General features: G+C 39.6%; 1 protein-coding gene across 1 annotated transcript in view; it reads right to left on the bottom strand.

Annotated features, from left to right (window-relative positions):
• Positions 1 to 1,367: 1,367 nt before the first annotated feature.
• LOC138293203 (vitellogenin-A2-like) overlaps positions 1,368 to 16,603 on the bottom strand; it is a 61,257-nt gene continuing 46,021 nt past the window's right edge. The window contains exons 26-34 of the mRNA XM_069232291.1: positions 13,644 to 13,856; positions 13,390 to 13,532; positions 11,627 to 11,765; positions 11,400 to 11,535; positions 10,618 to 10,804; positions 5,145 to 5,233; positions 3,469 to 3,566; positions 3,194 to 3,375; positions 1,368 to 1,620 (exon numbers count right to left, since the gene is read on the bottom strand). Of these exons, the coding sequence (XP_069088392.1) occupies positions 3,211 to 3,375; positions 3,469 to 3,566; positions 5,145 to 5,233; positions 10,618 to 10,804; positions 11,400 to 11,535; positions 11,627 to 11,765; positions 13,390 to 13,532; positions 13,644 to 13,856 (1,170 nt within the window). The 3' untranslated portion in view covers positions 1,368 to 1,620; positions 3,194 to 3,210. The remainder of the gene's footprint in view (positions 1,621 to 3,193; positions 3,376 to 3,468; positions 3,567 to 5,144; positions 5,234 to 10,617; positions 10,805 to 11,399; positions 11,536 to 11,626; positions 11,766 to 13,389; positions 13,533 to 13,643; positions 13,857 to 16,603) is intronic.

The following is a 16,603-nucleotide window of genomic DNA, read 5'->3' as shown; positions in this document are numbered from 1 at the left end:
AACATTGTTAATATAGGGAAATAAATATTCTAACTTTTACTAAAAGGTGTGGTTATTCATGACTAAGAGGTCCTGGTGTGTGACAATTACTGACTATTGTTTATTAATGTTATTGATTATTGTTGATTATTGATATTGTGTATTGGTTATTGATTATTGATCTGCATGTACTGGAATTATGGTGGGATCATCTTAATTGCGAGTCAAAAGGTTCATCGATCTATTCGCTTCCCCTTGTAAGTTTACTTATTAAGGTCAGATGTGCTAACAGGGGTGTGTGTCTGCAAGTGTGTGGACATGTGGGGATGTGTGTGCCAGTGACAGGAATGGGGGATCCTGTAGTTGGGTGTGTTACTGCCAGGGTTTTCGTGGTAGGGTGACCACTACTAAAAGCCTGGCGGTTTGCTGCCTCGCAATACAGCCAGCGGTCTTTGGCATGCACTGGCCCTGAGGAGCTCACGGTCAGTCACGCCAGTCTGACCGCACCGTGGGACTGGTAAGGTTGTGGCGGTTTGGCTTCGGCCAAACCGCCAAACTCGTAATGCGTCAGTCTTTACGGTCGGGACCGCGGCAGTAAGACCGGCACTACGAGTGTGGTGGTCTTCAGATTGCCACACTCAGGATGAGGGCCTAGGTCTGTAAATGTCTATACTGCTCCGATCTAGGAACTCCCATATACATTGACATTTATGTAAATCATTAATTCCCTGGAATTTGGTGACTAGAGGAAACGTATCAATGTTTGTAATACATATGATAAGTTTACACATCTGGGAATTCAGAGACTTTTTCTGTGAATTGAGACCTACATTTGTGGCACCCCATTTCTAAAGAAGAACTAAGACCCTCAAAATCAAGTTTTGGGAAGCCAGAAACTGACTACTAGACAGCTGTTCAGTGTCAAATAATTTTGTGGTAGCTAAGTGGGTTTACAATGCTGCTGTCCAGTATGCTGAAAACCTAAAACCCACAGAAAAGTCTAACATAATTATATGGGAAAATAATATAATATTTGAGGACACCAACTACAATCTGGCTTAACACAGGTTGTATTCATAGGACTAAGTGTATAGAATTTCTCAACTATGCAGTGAAAATGAACAAAAACATTGTTTTCTAAATGCATCAGCAGTAAAATGAAAGTATGTCAGGTATTTGACAGTCTAACAGAGCAATTTTTGCAAGAGAAAAAAAGCTTTGACAAGTCATCTTGATTTTGTTATTCTGCTGACCATCCCCTAAGTGCTGTATCACATGCTGCACAACTAGCTCTGCTGTTCCTTCTAGAGAAGATCACATTATTTTTTCACACAATAATATCTTACTAACTGAAATGAAACAATAAGTCCTGGACTTGTTTATGAACAAATGGATTGTTTATTTGTAAATGTTATATGTAACATTTTACAGGAATTTAACATTGTATAGATGGATTGCTACATCACATGTTGAGGTAAATTCTGAATTATTTAAAATAACACACTGGTGAACAGTGTTGTGGAAATCGTATCCTCTGTTTGGTTGCTCTTTGCAGCTCTTAATAGTTGTTCATATCAGCATTCTGTTGTGTCAATCAAATCTTTGCCCTTTACCTACTATCAGCAGGTGTCAGAGTAGAATCTAGATAGAAAGAGTGATATTATGAGCATGGAACAGCCAGGTTAATGCTGAAGTATGTACAGTATTTACCACTATCTGCAGTATCAATATCTTCAGTATCAACATCTGCACAACATACTATTACACATGCACAAAGTATACACTGTTTTTTGAGATGCAAGATCACAATTTATCGTTAGAACATGCTAAGACAATGCCAATGGCATAATTGTGCGTCTAATTATTTGGTAAAGTACTAACACATCCTCTACCACAGGGTACAGGATTTACTGGAATGTGATTTGTACAACTCAGAACTGTGAAATACTTGATAATTTTGCAAGTTCCCCCGTTCCAAACAGTGAAACAATAATTTGACAAATTCTTAATCCTGATTTTGATGCAGATTGCTATTTTATGTAACTTATTTTTTATAATAGTTTTAAGTTAGGCAAACAGTACTTTTTAGTGAAATAAGGTTAGGTTGTCTACCCTGTATTTTCCAATAGTGTATTTTGTTCAAGAATATAAAGCAAAGTAGTCTAAAACCCATTTACATTTTCACCTACCCAATTGAAGAGTAGGTGAACCACAGGTAGAAAAATAGGTAAACATTCAAGTCCATTGGCATTACCTAGAGGAAACCATTTCCTTAATCCATCATAAAAACGTATTAGCTATACATAGGTGTACTTATCCTTCTGACTTGTACATAGGTGCTCATTTCAGTCAAACAAACATAAAGCTCTCTGCCATGGAGAGCATACCACCTCCCTATGGTCACCTAGGCATAAGTACCAAAGAAATATAAAGTCACTTGGAGGAGACCTAAGGCAAAGCCTCTGAGACAAAGCCCAAAGAAGCAGAAAACTACCTGGAGTTGCTTGTTTATCTGTGTTGTGGCACAATCAGCTCTTTGCTTTATTGTGTCTGATAGATTTGTAATGGGTGATCAACTCATACATGGGTACAGCGAATTACAAGCACAGTGATGTACAGGTCATAGTCACATACATTACTATTCCAGATTTTTGAAATATGACATTTCTTGGAAATACTTTTTGAACAATGTTTGGCGAAACTGGCAAACATCAGATAGAGTCATTTTAATGGTGGTGTGTGTCAGTGTTTTTATGTATGTGTATATATTCATGTGTGTGGTAGTGTGTATGTGTTTGTTGTGTGTGTGCGGGGGGTAGCCATTCTCTTCCTGGATTCAGAACTTTGCTCCACATTGAAAGTCTTCCTTTACATCATTAAGAAATATACAAACATCTAAGGTGCTAAATTGTTAAAATATTGAACGCCTACCATTAAACTAACTACATCTGCATTGCGACAGTCCAATTGCTCTTCAGAATTTAAGATGAATTGTGCTTACATATTTGAAGTTATAATATTAGGTAATAACATAGAGTTTACTAGGACAGTACATTTGGGAAAAAGTACTTGAGAGAGCAGATACGTGTTATTGCATTGATTGAATTTCCACTAGTCTATGGGGTACAGTTGGTTCCTTGAAAATGTTGATCATGCTATGATGATGATGTTGGAGTTGTTACACTCTTTAAATGAATGAATTTTGTAAGCTTACCATGTGTTAACCTTCTATTACTGGCGAACAGTACAAGACTCTTCAGTAATCCAAGACTGGACAAAATTCTCCTCATCTTTAGCAACAAATCCATCTGGCATCTGATATTCCTGTTCCCGCTCATCATCATGATGACCACAAACTCCACAGGTCTTGCCCTTCATCCACAAAGCTGGTTTAACCTTTATCAGAAAGTAGGAAGAGAGATTGTTCATGTACATGGTGTAATATTGTCAATATGGCCAACCATGCATTAAATTAAATGGCTAGAATACCTGGCATGTCACTCTGTCGTAATAAAGCTTCTCAATGCCGAAGTCAGGTGCAATCAGGATGAGACCATCAGCCTCCTTTTCAATTTTCAAATGGGGTTCTGGAATCAAAAGAAGTGCACTGCGTTTGAATTTGAAAAGAACAAGACACTATATAATGTCAGGTAAAGCATAAGTTGCAGAGGTCAAACAGTGTTAGAAGCAAGAAAATAGATATTTCTATTAAGCATTTGGAAGAGAGTGAGAATCCTGCTTTATAACTTTCTCTTATCATTTACTATACTGCACATATATATTTGTATTTCAAATGTCTATTTAGAATTCAAAGAGCTGTCTAATAATTCTGCTTACTATTTATGAGGGGTATTTCTATTGATATGCAAGTACTATGCAGTCTTTACAGAAGGTGGTCAAAATAATTACAAAACAAATTGTGAAGACTTAAACCTGAAGTTAGGCCACATTAGAAAGTTGCTATTCTGGTACCATACCCACATTAATTTACTTTCTGGTGTAGTTCCTGAATTGCAACCTAGAAAACCTAAGAAATGTATTTGAAACACACTTCCCATGCCATCAAGAGAGAAAGCGCTGTCTAATACATCCTCAATTAAATTCAAATATAGATCTGTGCTGTAGATTCACCAGGATTATCCATAAAAAATCATTGTTCAAAACTTTTAAAATGCCATAATTGTAGGTGGTCAAAACAATTATAGACTATTAAATGCCTCTAGGAAGACTGAAAAGAATACAATCAGGTGTGTAACCAATTACTTATTTTATTATCAAGAAAGCATAGTTACTCTGGAAAACTTGGTTCTTGAGTGCATTTTATTGATTTTTGAAATCAAATATGCAGGGGCTGTAAAAAATCGACAAATTAGCGAATGGAATAGGGTGGTACAGGGGAGTACTCTGCAAAATGTAATTAATGTTTTGCAATTAGCTTACCTCCCTGGAAATGTATGTAAAGCTACTCCTACTACAAGCAAGTGTAAGTGCCTTTCTGGCACTGGGAAGGGAATAGAATACTCTGATATTTCATAGAAGCATAACAGACCAGACTAGATGTGTCTCCGAATGCTCCCCTCCAAAAATGTTAAAGCAGAAAATACACATTTGATCAGGGCTACTCAAGCACATTTCATTTTCTGGATGGTGAGAACCCAGACAAATACATTTTTGGAAGTAGGGGTACTCTTGGAATTGCATGACTGTCATGAATTTCCGAGATTAATTTCCAGGATTTGCTTGGCAATTCAAAAAAATCTAAAATGTGCTTTAAAGCTGGACTTTGTGAGTCGGAATGTACATAATCTATTCATTGTATTTTAGGTGTTTTACAGAGCACTACATTTTGCCCACTCTAGACTGATTTCAGGTTACATTGAAAGCAGGTGAGAAAGAAGGTGAAGAAAGCAGAATTTAGAAAATGATGGGGAGGACAGAAGAAAGGGTCAGGAGAGGGTTTGACTTATAAGAAAAGGACAATGACAAACTGCACAACTCTTAAAAAATATTAAATGAAGATTATGCTCTGATGTTGTTATTGATATTATAAAAGTGTGCAATATATGTAAACAGTTAGCATCATCTGCTAATAGAAGTAAGTGATGATTTTCTGGATGCAAATGATTATTTGATTATTGGAATGTCCAATAAACTCTGTCACCTACCAGAATGTGATTCATATGGCAGGCTGTTCACCTCAATGCCATTTATTGTCAGCTTCAGGGAGTCAGCAGAAGGATACATGTCGATATCGCTAAAGAAAACAAAAGAACATATCATATCTATGCTTTTTAATATTTTTCCTAGCTACAAAAAAAATCATACATCATATTATGACAAGTGTACAACCCAGTACGTACAACCCTCACTTCTGTTTGCATGATGGGCTTTGTACTTTGTAATTAATGGACACATGGGGCTTTATGTAAAATCACAGGGTTTTTCTGTTAAACTATAGGTGTGGTCCCTGCATAAGCACCAATGCTTTCAATTCAGAGCATATCAATATTTGCCTGATTTGTACCTCAGGAAACTCAAAGAATCTATAATGGCCTGTTGCACATTCCCAAGAAGAAGTACTTGTGTGATAGATATTGGGTTTCTGGTTGGCAGAGGTAAGTACCCTGCTGAAGCAGGATCTACAATACTAGTCAGGGTAAGTAATGAACACACACTCTAAATTAACCTATACTCAAAACCTGGTAGTTTGGCACAGAGAAGTCAGGTTTAACTTAAGAGGCAACAAATGAAATATTTGTACAGCAATGTAAACAATAAAACAGTGCAAACACCACAAATAAAGATACTACACATGGTTGGAAAAAAGATTTCAATTTAATGAACAAAACAAGACCAAAAGGACTAAAGTCCAATGAGTAAAGCCAGAGTAATGATTTTTTAAAGAATAAACTGAAATGAAGTACTTAAAACAATGAAGCTCCAACCGGGCATATCTGGTTGCACTAGAATGGGTCTATTCCAAACATTTAGCCCAACCGCAATGGAGCACTGGTCGTATACAGGGACTAGCCTTTGCCTGCTGCGAAGTACCTTGTTTGGGTTGATGTTGAGGGAGGTGCAAAGAGCAGGGGAGGATGTGTCATTACCGATCCTTAGAATGGAGGTGATGCATCAGCTCTGAGCCATGCAAAGTTGGAAATGCGTCAGGAATGGAGGTGGCATGTCATGCCATCGGTGATGTGATGCACTCAATCCTTGCAGCAGAGGCAATGTATGGATGGATATGCACAGGTTTCGAGTGGTGCAACAGCATTGATGCGTGGATTCTTGTTGCAGCAGCACTTTATACCCACTTCTGGACTGGATTGGGTCCACTTGGCAGGGCAAGACTCACAGATGGAAGAGTCCAGGTGTTGTAGCAGGTGAGTTGAAAGACTTTTGCATCCCCGAGTCTTCAGAAAACATGAGACCAGACCTTGGAGTCACTCTGGGTGTAGGATTCAAATGATGTGGGTCCAGTCCTTCTCACACAGGCAAGGAGGGCAGCAGACAGCAAGCCACCACAGCAAGAATGCAGTTCTTCAGGAGCAGCAGTCCAGCAGAATGGCAATCCTTCAGCAGCATAGCAGTCATTCTTCCTGGGAGAGTATCCACAGATCGAGAAGTGTACTGAGGCCCGTATTTATACTCCGTTTGCGCCGAATTTGCGTCGTTTTTTTCGACGCAAATTCGACGCAAAACCAACGCCAACTAACGCCATATTTATACTATGGCGTTAGACGCTTCGGGCGCCAAAGTGCCCGGAGTGTGCGTCATTTTTTAGCGTGAACCCCTTCCTTGCGTTAATGAGATGCAAGGGAGGCGTTCCCGTCTTAAAAAATGACTCCCAGGCCTTTACGTGGTATTTATACTCCCGGGCAAAAATGACGCCCGGGAGTGGGCGTGGCCAAAAACGGCGCATTTGCGCCGCTTTTTAACGCCTGGGTCAGGGATGGCGTTAAGGGACAAGTGGGCTCAAAATGAGCCCACAGTGCCCTCCCCTGCCCCCAGGGACCCCCCCTGCCACCCCTGCCCACCCCAGGAGGACACCCAAGGATGGAGGGACCCACCCCAGGGACATTCCGGTAAGTTCAGGTAAGTATTATTTTTTATATATATTTTTTTTTTTTGGGTGGCATAGGGGGGCCTGATTTGTGCCCCCCTACATGCCACTATGCCCAATGACCATGCCCAGGGGACATAAGTCCCCTGGGCATGGCCATTGGGCAAGGGGGCATGACTCCTATCTTTACAATGATAGGAGTCATGTTGATGGGGGATGGGCGTCGAAAAAAAATGGCGCAAGTCGGGTTACGACGATTTTTTCGACGTAACCTGACTTGCCCCATTTTAAGACGCCCATACGCCATTTTCCCCCTACGCCGGCGCTGTCTGGTGTACGTGGTTTTTTTCCACGCACACCAGGCAGCGCCGGTCCGCTTGCGCCGGCTAACGCCATTCCATAAATACGGCGCCCGCATGGCGCTTCAGAATGGCGTTAGACGGCGCAAAATTTTTTGACGCTAAACTGCGTTAGCGCAGTTTAGCGTCAAAAAGTCTAAATATGGGCCTGAGTTGGTAGGGTCAGAGGTCCAGTTAGTATACCTAGTGTTGCCTTTGAAGTGGGAGAGACTTAAAAGAAGGGATCTGAAGAGCATAGAGGTCCTCCATTCCTGCTTTGGCTCCGGGCTCACTCCTGGGGTTAAGCAGACCTTTGTGTAGGGACAGGACACAGCCTATTCAGGAGTAAGTGAGAGGGTACAGGCAGCTCCTCCCTCTCAGCCTGCTCAGGACGGCCCAGCAAGATGTGGATTGTCAGTCACACCTAAGCTCCCTATGTGTATGTCTGTCTGGAGTGAATGCACAAAGCCCAGCTGTCGCCCACCCTAGACATGTATTGAAGATAGGCTGCGGGCACACATGGCTAAGAGCAGGAAAATCCCAAATGTCTAAAATTGCCATTTTCAAAATTGCAATGATAAATCCAACTTTACCATTAAATAGGATTTATCTTTATAATTTCATAGGTACCTAACATGGCAGGTCTACCCCCTCCCAATCAGGAATTACAGCTAATTAATTGTAAAAAGGAATCCACAATGGTATCCTATGAGAGGGTAGGCCTCACAGTACTGAAAAATGAATTTAAGAGTTTTTCACTACCAGAGCATGTAAAACTTAAAAGTACACGCCCTTCTTTTTGATTACATAATACTCTGTCCTATGGGTTACCTAGACCCTACCTTGGAGTTGACATATGAATAAAAGGGATGTTTAAGGCTTGGCAAGGGGTTTTAAAAGCCATGTTGGTATGGTCATAGCTGTGTAACACTGCCTTCAGGCTGCAATGGCAGACCTGGTAGATGTTGTAAAGTCCTACTTAAGTGGGTGGCACAAGCAGTGCTGCTGGCCCACTAGTACCATTTAATTTGCAGGCACTGGGCATTTTCAGTGCACTTTTACTAGGAATGTATAAGTAAATTAAATGTGCCAATTAGGTATATACCAGTCAAGCCCTGTTTTAGGGAGAGAGAACTTTAGACATGTTTAGTAGTGGTAATCCTAAGGCCAACAAAAAAAGAATTCAGCAAAAGGTAGAGGGAAAAAGGGAAAATGTTTGGGGGTGACCTTGCAGAGAGGGCCATTTCCAACACTGTGCCAGACTGATGCAAGACCTAAGAGAGGAGCATAATATTTTGCACCAGAAGGTGGACTTGATCCACCACCCACACAACATTCCTGTTCTCTGGTAAAGTTGTAGGCAGCATGGGCAGGATTGGGGAGACTGGGCCTACATGAAGAACCACCTTGCATCACATACTTATTGCCTGCATGCTTATTTTCATCTTACTGTTGGTAAGTTTGTATGTTTTTTGGGGGATATGATGTGTTTTGGCCTATATAAAATACAGTGTCTCTTCTATTAGTTGTAACAAGCATTTATTTACTGCAGTCTTCTATGCTGCTAGATATATGTGTTCCCTCCCTCGGTCCACAAATATGTTGTTACACTGGTAGTACTCATCAAAGGCCCAAATTCAGAGTTGCATAAGTGTGATTTACAAGATAATATACCGGATTGAATGTGTCATCACTGTGATTCCCTAGCTGCAGAACACTCTTCCTTAACTTCAATTATCAACATATTCTCTCAATCCAAAGCTTCTACTACAAGAGTATGAAGTTCAGGAGGTATTGTAATTAGTTCATAGCTCATTGATGACACTGCTGACAAAACTGCCAGTTATCCTTAAACGTCAGTAAATCTAGAGAAGAAGACAGATGATCCTTGGAGTTCACTCTGATGCACACTCATTTGGTGGAGACTGTCAAAACCATCCATGTAAGGTAAACTGTAATGTAGTATTTTGCTACCCACTGACCAAAGCCCGATGTTCAATAAAACAAACATTTTTGGACAGCTATATTGTTCAAAATGACTGCTGTAATCTGCAAAATGTTAACCGCTTCTTTCAAAAGAGACATTCTGATTACCTGATGCCTAGACCTGGGCACAGTGACCTGCAATATAAGGTGGGGGTTGGTATCACCACTGAGGTGCTGGCACAATACAGAACATGCCTGCCCACAAATCTTGAGTATTTTATTAGAACATTGTAATGTTGAGAGCTTTATAGAAGGCAATGGGGTGCTCTGGGCTTCTAATGGCTGGTAGAAGCCCATAGCTCCAACATTCCACTGTTGTCATTCACAGATGTTGCTGTGAAAAAAGGCCTCACAGAGCCCAAGGAGATTTTAACCCCTTTGAGCTCCGTGAGGCCTTTGTTTCAGTAATTAAACATTTTGCCATTTAGGGACAGAATGTTCTAATTGCCCTGGAGGCTGCCATAGCAGGGTATACCGACGATTAAATGCCCCCTCTCTTGCTGTGGTGGGTTCTAAGGCTATAGTGATTCTGATATTCTTAGTTTTAGTTATTGATTGTAATTCAGAATTAGGTTGCTAGGTAGGCATGGCTCTACATTGACAATTTGCCATGACTGTCCTAAGTTCTTCTGAAAGTTTACATTTTTACATTCCCTTCTATAATACTTGCTATGAAAGAAAGGGACTTGTGTTCAGAAAATTATTTGGATTAACATGAGCTTGCGGTACATATACATATCTAAACAACTAAAAAAAGAAGTTGCCCTCCCAAAATAATTGTGAGGAAAATATCAACTACGAAATTATTGTGAAGATAAGTATATAAGTTTTGGTTTGCTATTCGTGACCCACAAATACGTTGTTTGAATGGATCAAGGATGAGGAATTAAGATATTTTGGTTCTCAATAGGTAGGACACAACATTTTTGTTGGGGGCTTTCTGTCACATTCTGAAACACATCCGTCATCTTCATCCACAGAGGCCATCAAACTGTGTCAAGAAGACATTGATTTTCGAATAGCTCAAAGACATTGCTCTATGTAATGTTTTATATAGAACATAAGTTGTTGGCAACTATAGAGTCAACCACCACTATAGTCTGTATAATCAAAATTATTATTATATTATCATGGTACAGAATATAACACGCAATGAAAAAGTTTCTGCTGATTTGGGGAGATGAACATTTAAAGCTACGACCACATAAGCACACTTTTGAACGTCCAGATTGTAAAACTAGAACTACTCACTAGCTGCCAAGTTTGATATTAATGGCCTTCAGGTCTGGAGACTCTTCCACTTTCTTCATCATTACCAGAAAGTTCAGCTCAGGAGTACAGTCTTGGACCAGGACATGGTAGCAGCTTCTGGGCATCGAGTAGTTAAAAGCGACATCATTGAAAGTGGTGATTCTATTTTTGGAAACCGTGCAGCGACCTAAGAAATAACAAATATGAAATACAATCTCAAATAGTTATATATGAGCACTTTGCAGTGAGAAAAACAGGCCTCTAAAAGTAGGACACAGTTTAACGATAATGCAAGTAGTATTGGACTCATTTTTTTAAACCCGATGTCACTACATATTTGAATCCTTCTTCGCCAAGATTTAGCTCCTCCGCAACTTTCTGTTTTGCTGACGAAGAGATAGAGGAATTGTTGGGATGGAAATTGCAGAAATTAAACTATGCTATGTTCCTGCCAACGTCTTCATGACGCTTGAGGCCAGAGGTATCAAATAAGGGGCAAGGATGCCAAAGTGGAAAAAGCAACTGTGGAAGTTGCTACACCTGACATCAATGTTCAAACACTTTGCTTCTCTGAAATCATGTATGTGCTGCAGACTTATAGCTCATGCATATGGATGTGAACCATAATATTGCTATTTGAGTGCAAAGTCATATACATACAGACACACATATTTAGATAGATAGATAGATAGATAGATAGATAGATAGATAGATAGATAGATAGATAGATAGATAGATAGATAGATAGATAGATAGATAGATAGATAGATAGAAGCGTTTACCTCTTATGTTGTCCAGGAGGTAGCCTGGGGCTTCTGTAAAAATATTCCAGCTTGGGGACTGAATGGCTGAGACCTGGGTTGGGTGACCAGCAGGGATTGCAAGTGGGAGCTGAATGGATCTGTAATAAAGTGTGAGCTGCAAAGGAATCAAAAAAAGTAATCAAATACGATGGATCCATCTTTTATGTAGCTAGAAAAGTGTTACTATCAGTAACTGTAATATTTACCCTTGGAACCTGCATAACTGCATCAATGGTTCTTGGAGAACTTAGTGACAGGATGACCGTTGCTTGCTTAGAGGGATTTTTCTGCAACTTTTCAGAGAACCCAGCCATAAGTGCAGCTCCTGGGACATACTGTGCAGTCCTGTATAATTGATAAAACATTAGTTTTGATGTATATTTACTCCTGTAGTTGAAACCTGAAATTAGGTGTTAAGTTTTACATAATTTTTACATAATTTTCTCTACATTGTATAGGAATTTTAAATGGCTGATGATACTCTTTAATAGGTGCCTTTAGCTCGGCCTAACTGAATACATTTGTAGGCGTCATTTATGTATGGTTGAAATTTTACAGTATATATATTTCAGCCTATTTTCACCTGCAATCTTTTCTTAAATCCTTTTAGGGTATGCTCTGTCCCTTTAGAGCCATTGACAATTACGTCATCCCCATCTCAGCATTGGTCACTGCCCCAGTTCCCCGACTGACTAGATAGTTCCTCCATTCTCCTGGCAGAGTATAAATTAAAAGATGTAGAGATTCCTGCCAGCCAGGCATAGATTTCTGTGCCTTCAATACATCTCTGCCTTGAAGGCTTCATTAAAAGCCAATGATTTATTGATAAGTGGGTGCCATGTTTGATGTGCCTGTTAAATAAAGTATTTTGTTTTGCAAAAACAAACTCCCAAGGGGAAGTTTGTTCTTAAGAACAAAATAAGGTCTCGGATATGCAGTGCAATTGTTATCTCGATGTGTGGACCTCTGTGCGATTTCTCTAACCAGGCCCATCATGGTCTCGCATATCAGTCCTGCATGGTTGTCCCAGTAGGAAATATGAGTGATGCCCGCACCACCCTAAATAGGCTCGGGCGACGCCACTATCGTCAAGTGATCTTATGGTCAACTGACTATCACTTAAGGGCTTCAACCCACAAAGTAGGGTTGGGCTCTGAAGAATCCTAAGTGTGTTTTACTGTTTGATTTCTTTGTGCCTATTCCCCATTAGAGGAAACACCCAATCCAGCCTTTAGGTCTGTTAATGAAAAATAAGTATTATTTATTTATTTCATGCACCCTACGTGAGACAAATACATATTGGTTGTATGTGTGAACATAATCTTTATGATTAGGTGTGTATTGTGATTAACTTAAACTAGACTAAGATGTTGCAGTGATTATAGCCTTGAAGGATATTAATGCATGTTGAAACAACTGAATGCATGTGTTTTGGGGTTAAACACAGTTAACAGTTGAGTGTTTTGGCACTGTATGACGTACATGATTTGCTGTGCCAAGTTAATTTAATAATGACATTAGTCGTTTTTTTTTAAAAGTGTGTAAAGAGACCGGTTTTCCTACCAGTTTCTTGCGATGTACACACATAAGGCAAGTTGTTAAAGATGCCCAAGAGAAAAGGCTCCGAATAAACCTGAAGATAACCTCCAGGTAAAGCAAAAATGTTAATATTAGTGGGAACTAACTTAATGAACAAAATCACTAGGCTCTTTGAGTAATCGGTCGAATTTTGTGGCTGAATATGACATAAACTTCATTGGTATTGAACATTGCAGTGACAGATTAGTATTTGGAATTTGTCAGTTTTATTTTAACTATTCATAAAACCTAACATTCTGTTTAACACTACTGAGAGATACTACATTGCTACTCCAATTTAAATGTGACGGCTTCGTCAGATTATATAACTTCTTGCGTTTCCGATTAATATTCAGTTAGTAAATTGCCATATATAATGAATAAAGATTACCATTTTCCAGCCGATTTCAGTTTCGATGGGATTTTTGGCCACTGTACTTTCAGCCTCAAGCCCGGTTGGCTGCCGAAGTGACCCGTTTGAGCCTTCGCAGCAATTTTGTAATCCTGACAATTCTGACCCCATTTCAGAGAAGCCTACATCATAATGTAAGAAATATCATACATTAAAGCCGACGTAATAAATACATAGGATATGTTGCTCGTCCGTAGCTTCTGTTTCCCACTGGCTAAATGTGGTTGCCTCACCTGAGCTTCGTGAGAGTTGAGTACAACAGCATTTGCACACGCACGCCATCTGCTGGAGCCGGTGATTTCCACGGCATAGGCCTGGATCTGGGGCTTGGAGCTGTGGTAGTCGGCATACACGATCACCTGGTATCCTTGTTTCTTGTTGTCATTTCTCACGGCTTGAGCAGTAACTGCCAGCACTGGGGGCTTGTTGTCTCCCATAAATGCAGGCTAGAGACATGTGACAAAAGTGGAAAACTATTGTTAAATTGAGGAGCATTAACCCTACATCGTTTTTTTGGTCAGGCTTGGTGGACAGGCATGTTTCAAAATGGATCTTTGTTCGGACTACACCTTTGCTCTATTTATCATGGAGCACTCTGCTCAGAGGAGAAAGCCTACCTCATAATAAGAAACAAGGGCCATGTGCAGACATTTTTGATTTCCAAAGATGGGACCTACACAATGTGATTGGTTAGCTTGTGTATACTCTGTAATGCACATGCAACTGGTTGCTCTCATTATACAGCAAAGTCCTGAGAATCCCTGATGCCTGGGCTTCCACAGTCCCTCATAGGAAACTTATACTCTCCTTTCTAAACAACTATTGCACAGTCATTACAAACGTCACCACCTTCTGTGAGAATCTGGATAGACCCCTCTTCTAGACCTCCAGCTCAAAAGATTACAAGTTTCCTCGGCCTAAGGACTTTAAAGAAGTATGAAGTATGATGGAAATGTTATTAGTCAACAATTCATAAATTGTAGTATGTTGTAGAGGAAACTAATGTTTCATTCAGTTTATCAAAGAGAGCAATAACAATTTCCTTGTTTTTTCCTTCAATGAAGTACATCTTCGCCAGTTTACCACTGAAACAAATGCCACTTCTCCAGTTTATTTTAGGGAGCATATAGAATTCAGAGTTGCAGGGAAAACTATTGCTTTAGCTAATTCTTCCTAGAGAACACAGAGATCTTCGAGATCGGTGGAGCAAAAACTGACTCTTACATGAGATTTCTGTAGAAAACAGCAATGCATTGTCAGGATGCCTTACAGGGAAACTAGAAAGTGATAAGTGCAATTCTTGAATTTATCAGAGCCACTTTTATTGCTTGGGCTTCAATAGTTTTCTCCTTAATGTGCTACACCAGACAGAGACCAACCAAAGTGTGATGGGTAAACCAGACATCAGTTCCCAGATCACTGAATCATTGGATTTCAGCAACAACTCACTGATAAATCACACACAACCTGTAACTTTTCATGGGTGCTTGTGTATGGGATCTGGCTTGGTGGCTCAGAATGGCTTGTAGTTAGTGGAGCAGAACCACGTTTGATTAGCAGACGGCAGGCCTGTGTCTAGACTGGCATAGTTGCAAAAACAACTAGAATGCGGCTAGAGACATCACCAGTGTTTAAACTAATGCAAGCATTTCACCCTTGATTTTCGGGTTGTCTGCAAGTCACGTATAGAGCAGAAATATATAATCTGAAATATTTACAAAACACTACTGCATCTTCTGGATTAAGAACAAAATAGTAAAACATCACCTAGATCACAGATTACCTACAGGACACTAGCATATTGTCAGAACTACATCCCAAACACCAATCATTTGTCTGGATAGCCTGTATTACAAGCATGTGGCTAATCCTTTTTGTCTTTATAGTTTGCAAAAACAGAATACTTCTTGATGATATGTACAGAACGCTAACCATGCAACGTCAAGGTTACACAAAGATCACCAGTAATGAATTGCCATGTGTGAAATGAACAATTACAATACGTTGTCTTTATTCCGTATGGACATTAAGGACTTTACTGGTTTATTACCAAGAAAGATAAATGATGTAACCTCTTATTTGCTGTAGGTAGCTCTAATACCTAGTTCAATTTTCAAATTTATTTTTCCACGGTTTTCTGTAGCGTGGGCTTTACTGGCTGGAAGATGGAGCGCAATATAAGAGAGACATATATAACGTACAAGTATAAATGTCCCCTTGTTGACTAAAGGCGGGAGCAAGGCCATTAACAATCAGGCATACAGTACTGACAAGTATCCAGCAATAATATCCTTTCAGGAACACGAGATTGTGCATTTTGTAAATCACTTAAAATCTGAAACAGGTAACATGCCCTTGTTAAATGGAGGCTGGCCGCTTCGAGATTCATAAAAATGAAAAGCAAACAGCAAGGAATATAATACGTAAAATGTGCCATGCAACAGATGCTAATCGTAAATAAGTTCATATGATATTTTTCAAGACAAAATAGAGGTAACATAAAATTAAATATACCATGCTGACACTAGACACTGTTAACTCCTCATCAGATCAGTTTTCATGTAACACAAGGCAGTTTGACGACCATGGCAGGAAACAATTTATCTTCTTGAAAGAACGTTCTTGTCAGAAACGTTTTTAGTTTATCTTTGAAAAGATTGCGAGTAGTTGCTTTTCAGGGGCAGAGTGGTCGACATTTCCATAATTTCAAGGAATCATCACAAAAAACATACTTCAAAGTCAAGTGTTTGAGTTTTAGGTATTTTTTCTATTTTCTTTTAGGATATTAATACGGACCGAAGACATGTACAGCTAAAAAAATCATGGTGTCACAAGATATCATAAAGAGATTAAAATAGTGGTACATTATTAATTAATATCAAGAAGACTTCAGTGCATCCGTTATAAGGATAATTATCACTACAGTGTGTTTCAAAAATAGATCAAAGGTTCCCAAACAATTTAGAAATGCTGTTGTGTGGGATTAGGGCAACCTCCATCCCACATATATCAATCGATTGATTCCACCAAATGCATTATGTCATTAGCCTGCTTCTCTTGGAGGAGCCGACAGACTCTTCCAATGATTGTCCTATGTTCTGAAGAAGCTAAGTTTTCAGTATATGGGATTGGCTCCAGACTGATAAGGGGGTAGGGTTACCTAAGAGATATCACTAAGTCTGAAGATAGTTAA

The sequence above is a fragment of the Pleurodeles waltl genome, chromosome 4_2, assembly GCF_031143425.1.
Source record: "Pleurodeles waltl isolate 20211129_DDA chromosome 4_2, aPleWal1.hap1.20221129, whole genome shotgun sequence".
NCBI classification, from domain to species: Eukaryota; Metazoa; Chordata; class Amphibia; order Caudata; family Salamandridae; genus Pleurodeles; species Pleurodeles waltl.
This window is presented reverse-complemented; position numbering and strand designations above follow the sequence as displayed.